The following is a 22,971-nucleotide window of genomic DNA, read 5'->3' on the forward strand; positions in this document are numbered from 1 at the left end:
AAATATTACTCCTGCCTTTTGTTTTAAGAGATTATTGTAATAATCCCTTCGTACCACTTCCAGTTTAGTTGAGAGAGCTTGAGAGAAAGCAGCAATTTTGCTTAGCTGAAATTTCAAGACCCTGCTGAAAAATGTTCATGATACTTGTAGAATATTGCAAAAATATTTTGATCATAAAATTCAGTGTGAAAGTGAGTGCATTTCTCCTCTCCAAGTTGCACTGAGATGCACAATGTCTAGTTTCCCTTACTGCAGAAATAGATTGGAAGGAGTTTTTGCTGATGGTAACTCTAGCTGTGTATTCCTGTGTAAAAGGATAATTTTGTGAAGCCTGTATTGTGAGACCTTCGGAAAGTCAGAATTCACCATTTCTAGTACATGTGCAGATTCTTTTGCACAGGCCTACTGCATGGTGCCAAATGCACAGCAGCTAGTGAAAGGAAGATACCTTTGTTTTGTTGTAAGAATTGTCTGATTGTGTTTTTTTTTCCTCCTCCAGCAGTATTGAAATAAAATCTACTGCGAACTCCTATTGTTGTGACCCTCATAATATTACACAATTAAATTGTCAATTTCATGGACAAGTGGCTTTATATAGGTAAACCCCAATGTGCGTGTGCTGCCAGAATGCTTTATTTGCATTAATGGCTCAGAACAGGCCATCCGTTTCTTCCCCAAACAGCCGTGGAGGGTTGTTATTACTGTAAATACAAAAGAATGCATTAGATTAAGAAGGCCAAGCTGTAATGCTTTCTCTGCTGATTTACTTTTCTGGGTGTGAATTCTGGCACTGAGGGAAGGTGTCAAAATGTCAGCGCTGGGCACTGAAATCCTCTCTCCACAGGACAGGCTGCAGCAGTGCAGGCTTCCTGTTTTGCCCTGCCAGTGTGCTGCAGCCCTGACCTGAAGAGGACCCACATATATGGGTGAGAGAGCAGTTCACTTTCCACGCTCATTCTGTGCCCTGGGGCTGAGATCTGTCATATCAGCGAGATATATCAGACACGTCAAGAAGATACAGGGGTCAGCTTCTGCCGTCATTTACAAGTCAATAAGATTGCATAGGTGAAACAAAAGGCACAATTTACCCACAAGTCCTGACTCTGAGCCCCACTGATCTAATCAATAGATGTACTGGGTAAAATCCTGCCTCTATTGAAATCAATGGGAACTTTGCCAATGACTTCCATGGGGTCAGGATTTCACCTGCTGCCTCGTACTCTAGTCATTTGCATTTACATGCATAAAACTGTTTAATATGAGTATTCTGGTCACTTTTTAATGTATAGTGGTTTCTAGGTTCTCTGTAGTATTTTTTTTTCTAGGTCTGACCTAAACTCTTCCTTATTTGCTAGGCTATTTCTGATTGATAGATTTAGAATTCTTCATGAACTTGAGGCTATGAGCATAGATTCTATCTATGACTTTAATGTTTCCTAATCGTATGCAGTAATTTGTTTGGCTATTTGGCTGCATCTTTTTTTTTTTTTTTTTTTTTTGAGGCAGGAAGAGGGTATTTCTTTTGTCCACAATAGCTGTCAATGAATTAAATGGAGAGGCTCTCATCTAAATCTAGTGAGCAAGTGGGAAACACACAGATTGCAATAACCATGAGATACCTTTGAAGTTAATTCCTCAAAAAAATTAAAATACTTGGAGATGTTGGTCAAAAAATAAATAACTTTACTTATGATTGTAAAAGGAGATGTGGGTATTCTGCACTTCTGTGGGTACTCATCACCCATGAAATTCAAGTCACTTACCTAGGTGAATTAAGGATCTGACCCAGCTTCCATGGTAATCAAGGGAAGGAGTCCCTATTGACCTTTAATGAGAGTTAGATCAGGCCGTAAGTACCTACCTTTAGGCATCTTAACTTGAAAGACTTTACTCTTCCTTCTAACTCCCTGCACATAGATTGATAGATACAAACTGGCTTCTCTCAATTAGAGTTCACTGAAACAGATTTTTGTTGGGATTTTTTTTTTTTTTTAAGTTGCATTCAGGCTTCATTATAATTGAACCATTTGGTCTAATTACTCTTTTCCTCTTGGCCAGCTTCCCATCAACTTCTTTAAAGGACAGAAATAGTAGTTTATTTTTCTCAAGAGAGGCAAAATACAGATTAAAAGGGAATGGTTTGGGCAGTTTAGCTCTTAAACTAGTTACTTTGCCTTTTCTCCTGGCTGTTATGGTGATGGAAACCCCACGAGCCCAGCTATATCTTTGCATCTAGATTAAAAACAAAGGCTATTTACAGAATCTTTTCTTATTATCAAAAGCATTTTTTAAAAGGGTGACATGGCATTGTCTGTACACTGCAGCTTTTGGTTGAAATTACAGTCCCATCTAGTTTGTGATAAAACTATTTTTGTAAAATATATATAATATATTATATATATTTTATAAAACTTATTGGATAATCATACAGCATCTGTAAAAGGGGGTCATATATTCCTTTTAGTTGACCAAGAGTTTCCTAAGAAGTCAGATATATTAAAATCATGTATCAGAGCATTTCAAAGTAGGCAACATTCAGAGCTAGTTGCCCATTCGTTAAAGGCCAGATCTCACACTCTATACGAAGTTCCATTTCTTTCAATGAAACTGTTTATAGTAAAAGTGTGAGTGTGTCAGAATCTGACCCTTCTGGATCATTATGATAAATGGTGAAGCTGTAATCAATTATATAAGATTATTGGTAACATGTTTTTGATCAAAGATACTATCACTCTCTGGGGACCTGATTGTCTTCTCCACACCATCTTTACATTATTGTAATTCAGTGGAATTACTCTCCAATTTACTTCATTATCAGAAAAGAATCAGACCCTGAGAACTTAATCAATACCAGCACCTGAATGATGTTATTTTAATGCAATTAATAGCTGGTCTTTCACAGAAGCAATATATTTGAAAAAAATGAATGGCCTCATTCTTGACACTTGCTTCCTTGGGACAGCATCTTCCATATGGCCCCTGCGCTCCCTCCTAGGATCTGGATCTAAGATCTGATAGCCCAAATGCCGGCACACAAGGGGGGCGAGAATCGTTTAGGACTAATCGAGCCCCAAAGTAGTCCCATTGATGTCAGTTGGTTTGCTTTTGTAAGTAAGGCCTTTATGAATGGGACTTAAAAAAGGATAAGTAAAGGTAAAAGAGATTTAGGAGTCTTAAGTCACACTGATTTTTGAAAATGAGGCTTAAGTTCCTAACTTTTGACAAACTTACCCGCAAAAAATTATCAAATATTTGGTCTAACTTCACTTGCAGGTTTTTGTGACCAATAATAAGAAAATCTATATGTGGCAAACACTCCAGAGGTGAAGAATACGATAAGCAGTGAAAGTCACATTGTGGATAAAACATAGCTCAGATTAGTCCAACCTAATATTCTCCATCATTGCAGGTTTGGTGGGAACAAGTAATGTAGTGCATGCATTAATAGCCTCTTCCAATGTAAGTAAAGTCACCATTCTAGATAAATAAAAAACAAGTTTAGAGATTAGAAGGATTTTGTATCAATAAAACCACTATAGCATGGTATGTCAATTAAATGACATGTCTGACCTATTGCAAGCAGCCATTAATTATCAACAATTTAACTTCAAAATGTGGGGGAGGCATGAAGTGAGGTCCTGCACGGCTGTCTTTAAACTTGTACTTTTCAATTATATACCTTAATCAAGAGGAAAATGTGTATGCTCTGTATTGATTAAACCTGCAGATGACATCAAATTGAGAAGGGATCATAAACGCCATGTAGGAGAAATCAGAATTGCAGAGTGAGCTCACAGGTTTATCGAGATGGGTAAATGTAAAGGAGATGAGATTCTGTTTGCAGATAAAATGTAAAGTAATGCACCTAGGGAGAAGTAATCATCATCAGAGAAATGAGCTACTGCTACTTAGAATGCAGAGAAATGAAACTGTGGACCTTGTACGGGGTCATAAACTAGGTATGAACTCACAATTCAATGCCATTGCAAAAATGGCAAATGCCATCCTAACGCATGTATTTACTAGGGTTTCTTATAAAGCAAATGAGGTAATAATCCCATCTTTATAGGATGGCACTTGGAATGCTGCATGAAGCATTGGCCCTTTTGTTGTAAAGCAGACACTGAAAAGCTAAGGAAGGTTCAAATGGGCAGCTAAAATAATAGAGACTAGAAGGGGGAGGACTAATCTAACTTAATTCCTGAAACAGAGACAATTAAGGGGAGATAACACTACCAAAATATCCATGGTTAATAGAAAAGCAGGAAAGGATCAACTTTCCTACAGGGGAATAAGGAAAAATGACATAACAACCAGAAATTAGATCTAAAATAATCAAATTCAGGTAAAGAGAACCAAAAAACTTTCAACAGACATGGCAGTTGTTACAGTTTATTATAATATCAGCTAGATGCTTTGAAGACAGGTTTGAAGATAGGTGTACTTTCACAATAACTCCACTGAGTTTTGTGATGTATGAAGCTTTGGGGAGGGGGAAGGGGGAGGTTTAAGATCTTGAACATTCTGGAGCCTGAGTTCAAAAGAAGTCTTGACAGCTAGAAGCAATTGCAGCTGAAGTTGGTTGGAGACTGAACCTCAGAATGAAGTGAGGTTAGAGGTAGCTTTTAAACAAGTTGACCACTTGATTATTTTGTTGTTACTCTTCTCGTCCACTTAAAGGCCTATAGTTAAAGTCAGCACCTGAAGAAGAGCTCTGTGGTGTTCAAAAGCTTGCCTGTTTCACCAACCGAAGTTGGTCCAATAAAAGACATCACCTCATCCACTTTGTCTCTCTCAGATCCCGGGACCAACATGACTACAAAAACACTGTAAACTGCATAGAAGAGGTTAGATAAAGTACTAGTGGGATTACTGAAGAGGAAGATGCTTTTTGATGCAAAGGGGTTGGTGGGGATGATTTTCAGCCATTCATCTATATCTGTAATGTAGTTCTTTGTATCTGATGCAGAGATGCAACCATATTGGTTTTTAAAATGAAATCTGTGATATTCTTCATCTCAACAATTGGTATGATGCCCACCCAGGCATCTCCCAACCAAAACTAGGGCTCCTTACTATTTTTGAGGGTCACTGATCACTCCTTTGCAAATAGGAAATAGGTCACCCCAGCATCCCCTTGATTTTCACAGGGGCTGGGACCAATGGATATGCAGAAAGGCTTTGCACTGAAAGAGGCAGAAAACTCAGAAATGTGGGTTGCCAGTCATGTTTGCTCCTGGGCTTCATTGGTGCACCTACAGTACTAAGGTACAGTTTTGCAAACAGTTCTCTCTCTTGACTCTTCTATTTAACCCAACTCTGTACAACCTGTGGTGCCTCCACATCATATTGCCAGCCCCAAGTATTGAAAAGTCATGAGTCATGACCCGAAATACCATGAGATTGCCTTCAAAATCATGAGACAAAATGATACGTTTGTGGTTCTTCTTATTTGTCTTTGAGTCTTTGGGGGTGCATTATAGCCATGTTTTCAGGTTTTTCTTTATAACCATGAGGGCTAGAAACTTTTTTTAATAGAACCTGAGATTCTCACCTAATCCCTTGAGCTGGGGTTTTATGAAGAACACCAAGTTTTACTAAACTCGTGATAAAATCCTGAGTTGGCAACACTATATAGACACCTGTGAAACACTGTTCTTGCCTGGCAAGAGAAATGACATTAATGAGAAGGAAGAAGATGAGCATCCTTCTGTCCTAGTTGCAATTCTTCTTGATACCTTGTAGTATCTTTCCATTTGTTCAGAAAGAGCCTGTTTGTCAGGTAGTATCAAGCTTATGTGTATTTCAATTCATTTGGTATCTCATTCACAACAGTATTGTGTGCTTTGCATTCCTGGAATACAAGGTGAATGGTGCTTGTGTGTGCCAAGTATTTATTATATGGTGAAGGGAATGATGATAAACATCATCTTGGACTAGTTGTACCAGTCAAAGGACAAAATTGCAATACCGTGGTGAAAGGCCCCAACACACACAGCAGTTTAGCAGTGAGTATAGCAAATTAGTAAGCACTGACCTGCTTTTCTCTCCCAAAGGCAATAAATATGCAGGTCTGGGTTAGTTTACAGTCTTGAAAGTACCACCTTCTTCAGGAACAGGAAGAGTGTGAAAGCCGCCTACAAAGCCTGCTGTCATTAGTGGGTGTCAAAGCCCACAGCTAGTCAATAATCATTAGAAGCCAAAAAGGCAGAGGGAACACGGCTAATTGAAGCAAAAGAGATGACAGAAAAACAAGAGTGCAAAAGTATGGCTTTTACTTTCTTATATTTGCTCTTATTCTTTTATGAAGACTGTAGTGTATATGTGCCTTCCTCTATAGTGGTTATGGTGTTTGAGCTCAGAGTACATTTTGAAGTGTATTTCATGAAATATGAGGTAGACTTTTTTTAAAAAGAGAGAAAGAGAGAAGTGCTGTTACTTGCTTTAGTTCAGGCTTCTGTTTGTTTGGAAAAGATGGAGGAGAAGAGTTCCCGGCTGATGATACGCACAGCAGGACTCCTGGAACACAGTTCTGCATGAGACAAGATATTGAAATTCAATGGAAGAATATCAAAATATGGAAATAGTTTTGACGTTCTCTCTGTGACAGTTTCGAGTTCTTTATGGACCCAATCTTTACTTGAGTAACTTCCTTTTGACTTCAATGAGAGATTTGCCTGAGTATGGACCCATAGGAATTGGCTCTGAAAGAAGAAGTGTTCTTAAGAGGAGGAAAGCACATTCTGTAATTTACAAAGAGGGTGTGTATCATAAAGAGAGGAAATCTGTAATGGATATCAATTCAAATAGGACTAGCCTTAGTGATACCCCAAATTAGAGCAGTCTTATAAAGTGCGAGTACTGCAACTCTGTGCAATTTAGTAATCAAGAGTGTTTTGTAGCAGTAATTGCAGCTCATTGAGGAGCACGGAAGAGTGAGAGGAGGTGTTTTGGAGGGGTTTAGTTTTTAGTTCATTTGCAGCTTTGATTGTCATACAGCTGTGTGTTTCATTGTGGAAGTCAGGCTGAGTAGGAAGCCTCACTGTGTCATTCCTAGTTCGTTCAGTAGGATGCTTTTATACTCTGCACAATTTCCAGTCAAGTATCGCAGTGGTGCTCAGAGACCTGCCCACCTCTTTAGTAGCAGTTCTTAAAAGCTACAACAGTGAAAAACATTGAGTCAGGGCATGGTTGGTTAGATATGTCTTAGCCGTGGGCAATTAAAAAAAAAAAAAAAAAAAAGTGGGGTGGAGATAGGGAAGGGTTTCCTTTCATTCATATTTTCCTGAAAGGAGAGTGAAATTGTTTTGAAGGCCAAAATGGTTTTCAAAACAGAGCGACTTCCTGTGTAGTCAGGAGATATGATGATTTTTCTGGTTTCTTCTTTGTTCCACTCACTTGATTTGCTCAGCACAACTATGCAATTTCTAGCCTTGATTCAGCAATCCCCATTCCTTGCATATGACACCGCATCACACTGAGCATTTCTCTAGGCAGTCAGCTCTGTGTGCCATCATGTGAAGAGCCACAACAAACTGAAATGTTTTAACCAGGTTACCCTTCTTTCTCTGCCTCTATGGCAAAGCAAATGTTCTCATAAACGCCCACATTGCCCCAAAGGACGGAAGTAGATTACTTTGCTCTTTCAGCCTGTGCTTTTCTGTTTTTCTGCTTCTTCAGCAAAATGCAGTGAAATATACTCCGAACTACAATTTTTTTTCTCCTCGGGCTTTTGTTATAATAGCTCAGAGGAATGAGGAATTTTTTATAATAGATCACAGAAATGGGGAAAAAAAAAAAAAAAAGCTGGGTGTAGGGTGGGGGAGGGAAGGGTTTGCAATGAGAAACGTATTTTAAGATGTGCCACATTTTATAGTAAATGAGATTTTTTTTTAAAAAAGAATTAGTGACACTCTTCAGAGTAAATTGATTAAACTTACGTGCTTCAGTAAAAAAAGAAAAAAATGTAGAAATGCAGACTGAGAGCTGGAGATTAGAAAATGTCATGGAGTTTGATGTTTTCTGAAAGTTCCAAACTATTTTGGGAGACTTGGAAAGCTAGTTCAAGTATGTGAGCTACTTTTTTCGGTAATTTAGATGCCTGTGTTTCCCCTCCCCCCCAAGACTGATTCATTTAATCAGGGTAGAAAACAAGCTGTGTTTGTAGCTAAAAGGAAACTTGTTCTGTATATTTCAAAAAGGAAAATAGCTCCCCATCTCCCATGTCCTTTAAAATATCTAGGTCAGCCCAAGTGAACAGTCTGTGTATATACGCTTATCTGTATATATAGATAGCACCACCTATAGAATTGTAGAATGGGAAGAGACTTCAAGAAGTCATCTAGTCCACTCGCCTGCAGCGTTATGGAAGGACTAAGTGTTATCTAGACCATCCCTGACAGGTGTTTGTCTAACTGGCTCTTAAAAATCTCCAATGATAGAGAATCCACAACCTCCCAAGGCAATTTATTTCTGAGAATTAGAAAGTTTTTCCTAATGTCCAGGCTAAACCACCCTTGCTGTAATTTAAACCCATTGCTTCTTGTCCTATCCTTATAGGTTAAGGAGAACAATTTCTCCCTCCTCCTTGTAACAACATTTTATGTACTTGAAAACTGTTATGTCCCCTCTCAGTCTTCTCTTCTCCAGACAAAATAAACCCAATTTTTTCCATCTTCCCTGATAGGTCATGTTTTTTAGATCTTTCATCATTTGTGTTGCTCTTCTCTGGACTTTCTCCAATTTGTCCACATCTTTCCTTAGATGTGGCACCCAGAACTGGACACAATAGTCCAGATGAGGCCTAATCAGCACGGAGTAGAGCGGAAGAATTAATTCTCATGTCTTGCTTACAACTTCTGCTAATACATCCCAGAATGATGTTTGCTTTTTTGCAACAGTGTGAAGTCACTGTTAACTCGTATTTAGTTTGTGATCCACTATGACCCCATGATCCCTTTCTGCAGTACTCTTTCTTAAGAAGTCATTTCCCATTTTGTATGTGCGCAATTGATCTGTCCTAAGTGGAGTACTTTGCATTTGTCCTTATTGAATTTCATTTTATTTACTTCAGACCATTTCTCCAGTTTGTCCAGATCATTTTTAATTTTAACCCTATCCTGCAAAGCACTTGCAACCCCTCCCAGCTTGATATCCTCCACAAACTTTATAAGAGTACTCTCTATGGCCATTATCTAACTCATTGATGATTATATTGAACTGAACCAGATCTAGAACTGATCCCAGCAGGACCCCATTCGGTATACCCTTCCAACTTGAATATGAACCACTGATAACTACTCTCTGGGAACTGTTTTCCAACCAGTTACACACCCACCTTATAGTAGCTCCATCTAGGTTGTATTTTCCTAGTTTCTTTATGAGAAGGTCATGCAAGACCGTATCAAAAGCCTTGCTAAAGTCAAGATATACCACATCTACCACTTTTCTACCTATCCACAAGGCTTGTTACCCTGTAAAAGAAAGCTATCAGGTTGGTTTTGACATGATTTATTCTTGACAAATCCATGCTGACTGTTACTTATCACCTTATTGTCTTCTAGGTGTTTGCAAATTGACTGCTTAATTATTTGCTCCATTATCTTTCTGGGTGCTGAAGTTAAGATGACTGGTCTGTAATTCCCCAGGTTGTCCTTATTTCTCTTTTTATAGATTGTCACTATATTTTTCCTTTCCCAGTCCTCTGGAGTCTCTCCCATGACTTTTCAATGATAATCGCTAATGCCTCAGATATCTCCTCAGTCAGCTCCTTGAATATTCTAGGATGTATTTCATCATACCCTGGTGACTTGAAGACATCTAACTTATCTAAGTTATTTTTTAACTTGTTCTTTCCCTATTTTAGACTTTGATCCTACCTCATTTTCACTGGCATTTACTATGTTAGACATCCAATTGCTACTAACCTTTTTAGTGAAAACTGAAACAAAAAAGTCACTTAGCATTTCTACCATTTCCACGTTTTCTGTTACTGTTTCCTTCTCTCCCCGCCCCTCACCCCCCATTGAGTAACAGGCCTACCCTGCCCTTGGTCTTCCTCTAGCTTCTAATATATTTGTAGAATATTTTCTTGTTACCCTTTATGTCTCTAGGTAGTTTAATCCCATTTTGTGCCTTGGCCTTTCTAATTTTGACCCTACATGCTTGTGTTATTTGTTTATATTCATCCTTTGTAATTTGACCTAGTTTCCACTTTTTATAGCACTCTTTTTTTCAGTTTCAGATCACTGAAGATCTCCTGGTTAAGGCAGGATGGTCTCTTGCCATACTTCCTATCTTTTCTGCACAGTGGAATAGTTTGCTCTTGTGCCATTAATAATCTCTTTGAAAAACTGCCAACTCTCTTGAACTGTTTTTCTATACTTAAAGTTCCTCGACACTTTCCATTACAAGACTTTGTTTTCAGTTGCTTATAACCTTTTCGCCAAATTTTTAACCATTTGAAATTTTCCACCATGGCTGTCTGCCTCAGGCTGAATCTTCTCTCCCGCTTCCCTTCCCCCCCGTCCCATCCCCCGGAAAGTTTAAGCAAAAGCAGTTCAGCCATTTCTAAGAATGAGATCTTAAAAGAAAATACTATTAGAATTGTTAGAGTATTATTCAAATTTGGCAGCTAAAATCTACAGAGATTTTGGCATCACTGAGCATGCTCCATCCCCTCACAGCTCCTACATGCTGACTGGACTGCATATGCATCCCCACAGCGTGCCTGAGCGTGCTCTAACCTAGGATTGCAGGGGCTGAGCAGGACTTTACCTACAATTGCTGCTCCCTGATGCAGGGGTTTGTGCTGGTGCCATACACAGGAACTGAGAGCAGGAAGCCCTGTGTCTCCTGTGCTCTGTTACTCCTTGTCCCCCGTTCCCCACTGACATCGCAGCAACGTGGAGGAGGAAACAACTTGGCTTGTATGCAGAAGGGGACAAGAGCTGGACTGGGGGGCAAGGAGGGGAAAAGAGTCAGCAGTGGCAGAAATAGATTGGGACACAGAGCCAGGAGAGAAATGGAGAGGGTTGGGGGTTAATGGGGAAGTGGGAAAACTTAGATTGGGTGTGGAGCATGGTGGGTGGGAGGAGACTGGGAGTGGGACTGGGAGTTGGGGAGGCTGTCACTGGCTGAGCAAGCAGACTGTGATTGGGAGCCATTGAGATGGGGGAAAGAGAGATTGGACGAGCTGATCTAACCTGCAATTGAGGCAAAATTGGTACTTGGCTGCTAACCCCAGAATCATGGGGAATAAAGGGATTGTAAAGCCATCTTCTCCTTCACCCATCCTGTGCAGAGCAGAGCGTGGCCAGATGGGAGAACTTGGCTCTTAGTTTGATATTGAATAATTCTACTGTTTTTATCTTTTAAAACTACTAATGTAAATTAGAGTTAGACTGGGAGGCATGAATCCAGGTCTTCGGCTGTATGTAATAGAGCATAAATGGCGGAAAAGACCGAGCTCTGCTCTTTCCACTAAGGCACTGTAGAACTTGGGGGAACGTAGTGGGATATAGAGGGGAAAAATAGCCGGAGAATGGGAAACAGTTACTTCACCTTTCATATTGGGAAAGCACATTTGTTTGAAGCTTATTCTGCTGGGTTTATTTTATTTAAAAAGGAGCCTGAATCAAATGCCCTTGAACTTTGGGGTTTGGATCTGATCTTTTTGGTTCAGATCCATCTCTAATTTTGGTGAAATACTGATAAATTGATTACAAATGTATTAATTTTCAAAAATACCAGCATAAAGTTTTGCCTGCAAAAGTCAAAGGGTGTCACCTACAGATAATTGTGCATGAAAAAATCCCAAAAATTTGCAAACACAATTAATTGTCTTGCACCAAGAACAGTATCATGCTGCACACATAATTGACTCTTTTGCACCCACCTGCATGTATTGTGGGTACAGTTTAGATGTTTGATTTTTATTTATTTATTTATTTTACTTTTTAATGTTGACCAACATAAAGATTACTTATTGCAACTATTCAATTTCTGAAAATCTTCAGTAGGAATATTTAACACAACAAATTCAGTGCAAATTGAAACCAGGCCAGGAAATTCACTGCAAACCTCCTGTGTTAAAGAAAAGAAGTTTCAAACCATACCCATAATCCATGTGATGTCAGCTGTTGATAAATTTGAACTGTATCAGATTTCCAGTGTTCCTTGGTGAAAGAATGGCCTGTGGGGGTGGGAAAGAGAAGAATGAGATGTTAATTGAGGCAGTAATGACCCCCAAGGGATTTTTAATCCCTACTATTTATCAAATAATCATTCACATAAATTCTGGTAAAGAGCTGCAGTATTTCTCTTAAAATAGTAATTTGTTGTTCCTTTGCTCCTCTCTTTCTTTCTCTTCCTGATGAACATCAAAACTGTGAATGGAAACACCACCAAAAAATACTCAATACTTTTGTAGTTTCCCTGGGGAAAAATCTCTCAAGCGCCTTCATCAACACTGGCTGGTTGATGGCCTGCCCACACCAAAACAGCTACTCGGATTAATTTGTTAATAATACTATTAATATTGACCATTGTAACAGGTCCATTTAAACAGATTCCATTTAAAGGAGTAAAAAATCAAAACTTTTGTCACATTATTTGGCTTCTATCTGTAACCATGAAAATGTTGACCATCTGTGCAGTTCTACAGGGTGTTATTAACACTTCCTTCTTTTTTTTTTTTTTTTTTTTTCCTCCTTCTCCTCCTCTTGGGGAAAAATAGCTGACGAAGTGGAAAGACTGGCTGCAATGCGTTCAGACTCTCTAGTACCAGGAACCCACACTCCTCCAATCAGGAGAAGAAGTAAGTTTGCCAATATAGGAAGGATTTTCAAGCCATGGAAATGGAGGAAGAAGAAGAGTGAAAAGTTCAAACACACTTCTGCAGGTAATAATCACACTTTGGTCGGCTGTTTTTAAATTTGTTCGAGTAGTCTGAAAACTCAGTACATAGTCATTAATAAGTAATGGAGGCCCAAATTGTGATCAACTTAAAAAATATTATAATTTTTGTTGGAAATGTTATCTGAATTCTAAAAGATGGATCACTTTGTTGCTGGATTTTTTTTTTAAAAAAATCCCATTTTTGTGTAGTGCACTAAAAACCAGTGGAACAGTTTTGAAGTGCCAAAGCTGTTTATGCAACCTCTGATATGAACGAAGCCCAGAAAACGCAAGTAAATCATATGAAATCATGATGGCTTTTGTTCTTTGTGTAACATAGGAGGAGGCGGGTCAATGTAACTCGTAAGATCAAGGGAGAACATCAGTGGAGAACGCAGTTACTTTCAAACGTAAAAGTTTTTACAACTATTGAAGAATTAAAATAACTGTGAAAAAGCAGTTGACAGTTTACTTTTATATAACTGATATAAGAATAAATTCTTCAATCCACTGGGCTGGAATGACCAGTAACCCTTCTTCTGGGACAAACAAGGCTCTCTTTTCCCCATGCCTTTTTCACTTTCCTACTTTTGGACATTTAAAAAAAAAAAGGATATTGAAAATTGTAAAAGCATGTTTTGGTATCCGAGATGGGGCGGAGCCAGTACCCCAATCCAAATGTTGTGGAAGTGTGGATCTGGATGTGAACTCAGACCCTTCTCTATTGTGTATCTATTAACCTTCTCCCCACTGCCCCTATGATGATAGATAATATGTTAATAGATATGTTTCTGCAAATCTTGAATTTGGGATGCCTCTGGCAAAACAAGAATTTTCACCTCATAAGTCTTTATGAAGATAGAACCCGAAACAAGGTACTATGGATCTCGCACCTTGAGCTGCCAACAGGATTCTGGGTATAACACGCTTGACCCCTGACCGGTCTACAACACGATGAAAGGTTATACTGTAGACCAGACTTAACTATGCCCTCTGATCCTACAGACCCTTACTCATGTGAGTGGTCCTTACTCACCAACAAACAGTGTTTAATTAAGTGGGAATTCTCACGAGTATGATGTAATTGTACAAGAAAAGGTTTGCAGTGTGGGAGCCTAAAATCACTCTTCAACTACATGGCTTTACAACTTCTGCCTGGTCTGACAGACAGAGACAAGTGAATTGGAATAAGTGGCTGTATTGCTCTGAGTGACTTTTTTTTTTTTTTTTTTTTTTGGGCTTGACAGTTGTCAAAGAGACATGATTTTGCAAAACAAATGGCCTGTCCTCCACGTTCTATCATTATCACTGTAGTTCTCTTTAGCACAATTTCCATAAGAATCTCATAGCTCTTTTGAAACCCAATTACTGAAGCATTTTAGTAACCACACAGAGAATAAAAACACTGTAAAAATTATATATTTCCCTTTCTTTTTTGTAGAATAAAGGATGATACATAACAGGAAAGCCATCACAAGTCTCCACTGATGATAACATTAGAGAGACTGATCTAATGCCTGCTACCTTGAATCTCACTAAGGCAATCCCTTTAATTTTGTATAGTGAATTGAAAGACAAAATCATGAAATGGCATAATGAGAGCCAGTAATCAACTTCCTATTATAGGTTATCTGTCTCTGGTGCATTGATAAATGTGACTTAAAAAAAAAGCCATTAATCTCCTCGGGACTCCACTCCAGCTTTTCCAGTTTTGTACAAAATCACTAATTCTAAAAAAATAAACATCCAGATATTTTGATCAGCCTCTTCTAGCTGCAGCAATATATTTGAATGTTTTCAATGTCCAAGTTATGAACCAAACACTTTACTTCTCCTTACTCACTCCTAGCTTCCATTGAAGTGAAAAGGAGTTTTGCCTGAGAAAGAGATGATTTTTAACAAATAATATTTGGCTGTGTTTGAGGTATCCAAGGCCAGTCATTTATATCTTTTTATTTAGTTTGGTTGGTTGGTTTTAAAACTCTAGGCCAAAGAATTCCCATCCAGTGATCTGAGATCCCTCAAAATATGTTTAAAAGCAAAATAAAGAGAAGTTATTTTATTTAGAAAGGAAAGTTGTTAACTGATTCATGATTAATTAGAGAAGCTCTATCTTGAGTTAGAGAGGACCTGTTTATTACAGTTGCATATACAGGGTATATCTCGGTATACCAATACTCACCTTGTGCTGCTTATCATTTTATGGTGTCTAGCTTCATTGCTCAGGTGGCTCTGGAAATCCACGGTGAAGAGGGTTTATATGTTTCTGTAATCCATGCTAACCCAGTATGGCTGTTTGTCTCCCTCTAGTGTCTGGACCATATACAGAGGTTTATGAATCTCCTACTGCCTCTGTTCTAATGGACCTGATCCTTTAGCTCAAGCAATAGAGGCTCATGTTTTTGAATCTAGAAGTCTAGGATTGTTTCCTTGCAGGTGACTCATCCATGGGCATCATTACATTTCCTGTAGTTTAAAGTGAATGTGAAAGAGAACACATTTTAAAGTTATTCATTATTGTAAACATAAATATCAGGTTGGCCCAAACAGACACTTTGATCCAAACTCTGGATCCAGATCAAGAGTTCAGATGACACACAAATTTTCAGATGACACAAAAATTGAGTGATTGACAAATAATGAAGAGGATAGGTCACTGGTATAGAGCAATCCAATTAGCTGGGCTTAAGCAAACTATACATGTTTTAATATGGCTAAATGTATACATCGAGGAACAAAGAATGTAGCCTATGTTGAAAGGATGGGGGACTCTATCCGGGAAGCAGTGACTCTGAAAAGGATTTGGAAATCATGGTGGGTAATCAGATGAACATGAGCTCCCAGTGCAACGCTATAGCCAAAGGAGCTAATGCAATCCTTGGCTCCATAAACAGGGGAATCTGGAGGAAAAGTAGAGAGGTTTTTTCACCTCTGTATTTGGCATCGGGGCTCCCACTACTGGAATACTCTATCCAGTCCTGGTGTCCACAGTTCAAAAAATGTGATAAATTGAAGAGAGTTTAGAGAAGAGCGATGAGAATGATTAAAAACATAATTTATAGCTATTGGCTCACAGAGCACAATCTACTTAGTTTAACAAAGACAAGGTTAAGAGTGACTTGAGGTCCGGAAGAACCTACATGGGAAACAAATATTTTAAAATGGGCTCTTCAGTCTAGCAGAGAAAGGTATAACATGGTTCAATGGCTGGAGTTTGAAGCTAGACAAATTCAGACTGGAATGAGGCATACATTTTTAACAGTGTGTGTAATTAACTATTCAAACAATTTAGCAAGAGCTGTGGTGGATTCTCCATCGCTGACAATTTTTAAATCAAGATTGGATGTTTTTTCTGAAAGATCTGCTCTAGAAATTATTTTGGGAAGTTATATGTCCTGTATTATACAGGAAGTCACAATAGATGATCACAATGGTGCCTTCTGTCCTTGAAATCTACGAATCTATAAATATTGGATTTGATCTGTGTGCACCTCTAGTTTTAAAATAAACAGTGCTGAGGGGATTTTCAAAACAACATGCAGAAAGTTATAGACAAAAGTGTAATTCTTCCTGGAGCAATTTTTTTCAGTGGCTGGGATATAAAACCCTTTACAGTAGAAATTTCCACTGGAATTTCCTTGACAGATGCTTAATTCAACAAGGTTACCAGGCTGGAATATAAATATTTATGGCAGAGCCATACTAGACAGTTATAAAACGAAATTAGACTTAGCCACACTTTAACTACAGCACGAATAAAAGTTTGAAAAATAAAATAAAGTTAAACAATTGATCTAAAGCTTCATCTTCTCCAGAAAGCATTAAAACCTTAATTACTAGAAGGGACTGAAAGCCTTTAGCAGCAGGCAGCAGTTGGATACAGTTGGCAGTAATAGGTCGGAGCGGAATAAAATTCTGAATGGCAAGATTTTATCACTTGATGGGACTGGGTGGTGGTTGTTTGGTTTTTTTTAAACGTATAAGGAGCAGTCTAACTGATGGTAAAAGAAGCCAGAAGTCAACAATAAATCTTGTCCGTATTGACAACGTTCCGCTGCTGGAATATGCCTTTGCTATCATGTGTGTATGCAGTCTTTTTAATTAAATGATCACATGCTATTTTTTCCATTTGCTGAAATTTGGCATTTAGTTTTTCAGACCAGAAAAAATTGTTCTACAAATATATGATTCAAGTCAGTTTGATTACTTAAGTTATAGCTCCCAAAATCCTGTTGGCCAACTGTATCTTTTAATTTAACAGCATTTAAATTAATTTAAATTTAAAGGCTTTAAGTGGATAATAACAAGAATAAATTAGGAAGCTAATAAAGTCAGCACAGTGGAGGGACCAGTGTTTATAAATTACACCCAGCTCACTTTACCTCTAACCATACCCCTCTGCAACTGGCCAGTCTTTTGAACTCTGCATCCCAGTATCATCCAGACTTTAACTAGACAGTATCATGACGTTCTTAAAGATCCTCACCCCACAGTGCCATTTTTAAAATGATAAATTTAGTCTTTGGGGAAGGCTACAATTCTAAGTGCCTGTGAAGAAGTTGATGCTTACCTATAAAGTTCCTTCTTTACACATTCAGATTCACTTTTGACCATAATATTTTCACTGATATCACTGCATTAAAACTAGAATTATCTTTGTTAAGTAATCAATGGTATGGTTCCATTCTCTTTCCCTGAAATGTCATCTAATAACTGACTAACATGTCTCTTCATCTTTTTTCCATATACCTCAAACACATGTAACACTTGTACTAATATTTTAATTACAATACCTTTCCCCCTCTTACTTCCTTCCCTGTAATTTCAAACCGGTACCCCTTGGCCTTAGCATGAAAACCATGGATAGTTACATTGTGGGTTTCTTATTCTGTTCTTTCTCATCTAGTTATTTTGCTTAAATCAAATCAAATGTAATTCTTAATTGACATTTAAGAAGTTACTCTGCTGGAGTTTTCTCTGCAGGGTAGGCTGAATGTGAGAGATGGAAAAAAAATCTACAATATAGTGTTTCAGGGCTCTGTCCTCACTCATGATTAAATCATTTTAAGAGTCTGTACAAAACATTCTGCTAACATATTTGAAGCTGAGTGATAAGCAGCTGATATCGGCCCTGATTCTGCGATCAGAACTGTGTGGAGTGATAGTCGCTCATGCAGAACTAAAATGTTGGTAGAGGAAACCCAAGATCTTTTCCAGTCTTTCCAAGGATGTAGAAAGCAAAGGCATTGGATGAAAATACTGACCTAGATTTTCAAAAGTGGCCTTTAATTTAGGGTGTCTCCATTTTTGGGTGGTAGATGATCAAACTGATTTTCAGAGATGTTGAGCCATTCACACAGTTTCACCTGAAGGCACTTGCAGGTGCTCAGCACGTTTTGAAAATTAGACCATAAGTTTCTAAAGTCGGGCAGCCAAAAATCTGTGGTTTTTAGAATCCACTCTTGAAAATTTTACCCATTATTTTTATGGGACTGAACAAGGACAGATTGTGGATTTCTCTCACCTGTTTACTCTTGTTGGACCCCAGATTCCATGGAGACTTTAAAATCAAAGGTCTTTTAACCAAGCAAACAGACGAGTATCCAAAAATGTACTGCAATAAATTATCCTGCTTGGTAAGGATGGGTACCATATTACCTACTGAGTCTCTAATTTCTGTGTTTCTGGAGTTGCATATTATGCATCATTTTTAGATTTGGCATTTTAAATGGGCTAAAAATCATAAAAGTGCTAAGTCGTGTACGGAAGATGCAGCTATGATTTTTACACTGAGGACGATTGTAGCATTTGTCTATTTTTATCCATGAATTTTCCTAAGGGGAGTTTCTGAAGAAAATGGATGTTTATTCCAATCTACAGCAGCATCTTTGTGCTACATAACAATTTCCTGGCTTTAAGAAACAGGCTTTGCCTACCTGGAGTCAAAAGGCTATTTGAGACTGCATTAACCCCCTTGCCAGCACTACACTTGCTTTAATGGGACATTTGTGAAAAGCGTCCTTAAATGTGTCCCATCTTACAAGAAAGGAATGTTTAATGAGGCCGTTTGGTTTTTATGCTAATTACACTTCCAGCTGCTCTGAAGATCATATAAAGCCACCCCAAACAGCAAAACTGCAGCATAACTCTGCAATAATGTATTCCAGCGCAAAAAAAAAAAAAAAAAGGTAATACAATTAATCTATTAGAGAGAGGATTTACAGTATATGTTTCAAGGCTTGAAGAATAGTTGCAGTGAAATGCACTATTAATATCGTAATCCTCTTCTCTTTATGAGGGCAAGGGAGCATCATTAGTCAGATGTGTCAAGAAATGTTTTACCAACAACATTAGGAATAATGAAATCTCTAGGTTTCGGGAGACAGAACAAGAGTGTCTGTTTGAAAAAGCTGATCCTCTTGAGTAACAATGTGCCTCAGCTGCTATCACAGTGATTCATGAATGGACAAGCACCATCAAAATAGACAGGTGCTGGAAGACTAGCCTTTTTTAGAATGTCTTCATTTTAATGATAGAATACAGTGAGGTTTATTTTTATTATTAGATTGCATCTGACGTGTAGAAACTAATGACCATGTTTCATAAGTTACTGGCCTTCATTTGTGCTCTTTGGGGTTTTTTTCTGTCCTTTTATAGAAGTGGAGAAAAATAACAAGATCATTATAGAGTAAAATGGAGTCATGGGGGAATCAGTATGTAACAGGAACAGACCCTGGCCCATGACCACCTTTTTTCTTTACCTACCGGATGAGGACAAAGCGTATCAACAGCAGGGTTTTATTTTTGGTGAGCTCATGTGGTGAGCAATTTCTAATATTCACAGTTGTGTGAATTTATTAATAATTAATAGATGTGTCCCTTGGGATTCAGGCAAGTTTCAGTCTTTATTGTTACAAAGTTTGGGCTCTTCTGCTATAGGAAACACACATATTCCCAGTGTAACTCCACTGACTTTGTTGGAGTTACACTAAAGATGAACTTGGCTCTTGGGTTCCAGAGTAACAAAGTATAAATTATTACAGTGCCATTTGAAGGAACAGTAGGTTAACTTCTACAAGGGAAAGCTGTTAGATGTCTTCACCAAGAATTGATGCTGGAGGAGTTTCATTTCTGTTGAAGGTCCTACTCTCAGTCAGCGTTTCCAACATGGGGATAAATGAAGCAGGAATCCCTCAGGCCAGAACAGTAGTACTCAATCAATGTACTACTGTATTAGTGACCTGCTGCATGTCTTACCCATATTTTACTTCTGCTCCTTATGATAGTATTGTGAGCACACAGTTCAGTGACTCAAGTCGCTTAGGTTCTTATAATTACTATAGTGGCTGCCTGATATTTGGCTTTGAAACACGATAAAAAGGACAAATGAATAAAATATTGTAAATGTGAATTGGAATCCCACTGAAAATGTGACCTGTAAATATTAGTAACCCAGATGAAGAAATAGCTCCATCGGTTCATTCTAGGTCTGCTGAGCGGAGGATTGCAAACCTATGTGGAGGGATGGTTGTATTGGATAATAAATTGTTGCCAGAAAGAGAATCTGAATTAATTTGTAAACAAAGGTTTAAAATGGGAAATCAGAAGTTAGCCTGACATATAGTAATGCACAGTGGTGGGAATTTGTCTCTCTTCTTAGGAATCTTAATCTAAGAGCTACAAGACAGGAAAGGTGCAGAATATGACCATATCACATACTTGCTTTAACTGGAAATTAAGGATAGACACTAAGGGCCAAATTCAGTGAAAGCTGCACCTTGTTAGTTCAGGACTGAATTTAGAAACTAAACAGAAAAAGTATAATGATTAGAGCAGGAAAAGAAAAGACAAGAGTATTGGGTTCTCTTCTGAGCTCTTCCACTGATTGAGTCCCAGTCCTGCTCCCATTGAAGTCAGTGGGTGATAACATTGGGGTACTGTGGGACTATAAATTAGGGTTTCACTAACTCTTTCAATATTTGGTATTATTTCCTAAAAGCTGCAGCATCTGGAGTCAAGTGATTAGGTGAGAATCTCAACTTTAAAAAAAACTCTTGTGATTTCAGAAAAAAGTTTGAATATGTGAAGCAAGTGCAGCTTAAAGGTTTAGAAATAAGAATGCATATAAAAAGGACCCAAAAGTGTGTTGTTAGTTTGGTTGGTTTTTTTAATCTCACTATTTTCAAGCCAATCTCATGCTATTTGAGGTTTGATTCATAACATTTGAACTTTATCGTTGGCAATACTAAAACTAAATAATGATCTTATTGGGGCCATAATGTAGCATGTGTTTAAAGAGCAATAGAGATGGTTGCAGATAAGATTCATAACGGTTTACGTTGATTTGTATACACTGACACAATTAAATCATTTGTTAAATGCATCTGAGTAGCCTAGTGTTTACTGGATGTACTTTAGAAAAGAGCAATTGTAAAATAGATGAATGACAGCTACACCTTATTAACTATTTCTATATTTCTTCAAGGAGAGGCAAGTACTTCTTACCTTGGTGGAACAAGACATTGCATGATTAGGCTCTGATCCTGCAATCGGATGCAAACATGCAGCTCCGATTGCAAAACTGGGGCCTGAGCTTGTCTTTGAGTTCTAATTTGACAAGTGACATTATACCTCTTCATGTTTTTCAGAGTTCTATCTAGTTCTCTAAAATCAATCACAGATTTAATCAGTCACAAATCCGTTTACTGCAGCAGGCACTATAAACTCAGCTGTTCACTAATGTGAAATCGAAACCACTTTTTCAGTTTAACCAAGGGTACCATTCCCCAGCTTTTTTTTTTTTTTAAAGTTATTAGAGTTCACATTTACCCGTGGCTCCTGGTTAAATCTGAAGACACATATCAGTATCTTCTCCCTGCATTTTGCAGGATGCTTTCGGTCTCAAAATGATCCTCATTAATTCTTCAATTAAAAGGAGTACAGGGCCGACAGCTGGAAGTGCACAGATAATGCATATTCTGAATAAGAGCCAAACAGAGAGAGATACTGCTGCTTCAGGGTGCCATGTAGACGTGCTGAAAATCCCTCACAGAAGCCTGATTCTGCTCCCATTGAGGAATTGTGTTCTGCCCTTGAAGTCATGGGTGCAGTGTCTGTGGCAGGCAGATGCTGAATACTAGAAGCCCAAACTCATAGTTAAATACAGAAGGTCCTGGGCGCCCTGTTGCAGCTACGAGCTTGATCCTCTGTGATGCTGAGCACCCTTACCTCCCACTGTAGTCAGTGGGACGTGAAGGGTGATCAGTACCTTGCAGGATCAAGTCCAGTGTCCCTGATTCAGGGCTCAGTGGGTTGCTGGGACACAGATGTGGCCTGGGCTTTGACATTTGAAAATGTGTACCTATTTTTGTTAGGAATATGCCTGAGGCAACATTTTAAAGCCCCTGAATTTTTTATGGTTGCTACCTAGAATCAGAACTTCATATACAGGGACTTCATTTTTTAAAAAAAAATGTAAACCCTACACCAGCTAGCTTCTGTGCTTTATGGGCCTGATCCATGGACCTGAATGCAACGGTAAAACTCCTATTGAATTTAGCGGGCCTTGGATCAAACCCTGTATTAAGTGCAATTGATACATGGCACTTCTTCCATAATTCTATGCCTAACTGAGGAATGGGTTGAAAAATCAGTTGGGAAGATGTACCTTGGATGTAAGTGACATGCTTCTCTTGGTAGAATTTTGGCTAACATATACACATATTTGGATATGTGCTAACTGGTCGCATGGCTAGCGGCTTTTCCACAGTTAATCTCTTTATGAGGGTTTCATTTTTTAATAATCAAAAGGAGTTATTTTCAACAGCCCATTTTGGAGGCTCTTTTTTTCTCCCAGAAATGATTTTCCTGCATTTTAAAATAGGTGCAGTGTAATATTAATGTGCCAGGTGCGCCGAAGATGTGACTGGCCAAAATAGCAGCACCACAGCTCACTGATGCAACAGTAATAAGAGCTCGGGAAGCTAAGGAATTATAGCACAGTCCTTGCAGAAATCAGCCTACGCAATTCTCCACTTACTCATGTGTCCACAGGCCAATGTTTCCCAAACTGCA

General features: G+C 38.4%; 1 protein-coding gene across 4 annotated transcripts in view; it reads left to right on the forward strand.

Moving 5' to 3' along the window:
- The window catches only part of PHACTR1 (phosphatase and actin regulator 1), a 399,222-nt gene that overhangs the window by 225,542 nt on the left and 150,709 nt on the right, over nucleotides 1-22,971 (forward strand). For all 4 annotated transcript variants that reach the window (XM_067568389.1, XM_067568390.1, XM_067568391.1 and 1 more), the window contains one exon: nucleotides 12,737-12,901. In XM_067568389.1, coding sequence (XP_067424490.1) covers nucleotides 12,737-12,901 — 165 coding nt within the window. The remainder of the gene's footprint in view (nucleotides 1-12,736; nucleotides 12,902-22,971) is intronic.

This window comes from Emydura macquarii, unplaced genomic scaffold (genome assembly GCF_026122565.2).
Source record: "Emydura macquarii macquarii isolate MOO-44397 ecotype Brisbane River unplaced genomic scaffold, CSIRO-AGI_Emac_v2 contig_2890, whole genome shotgun sequence".
Lineage (NCBI taxonomy): Eukaryota > Metazoa > Chordata > Testudines > Chelidae > Emydura > Emydura macquarii.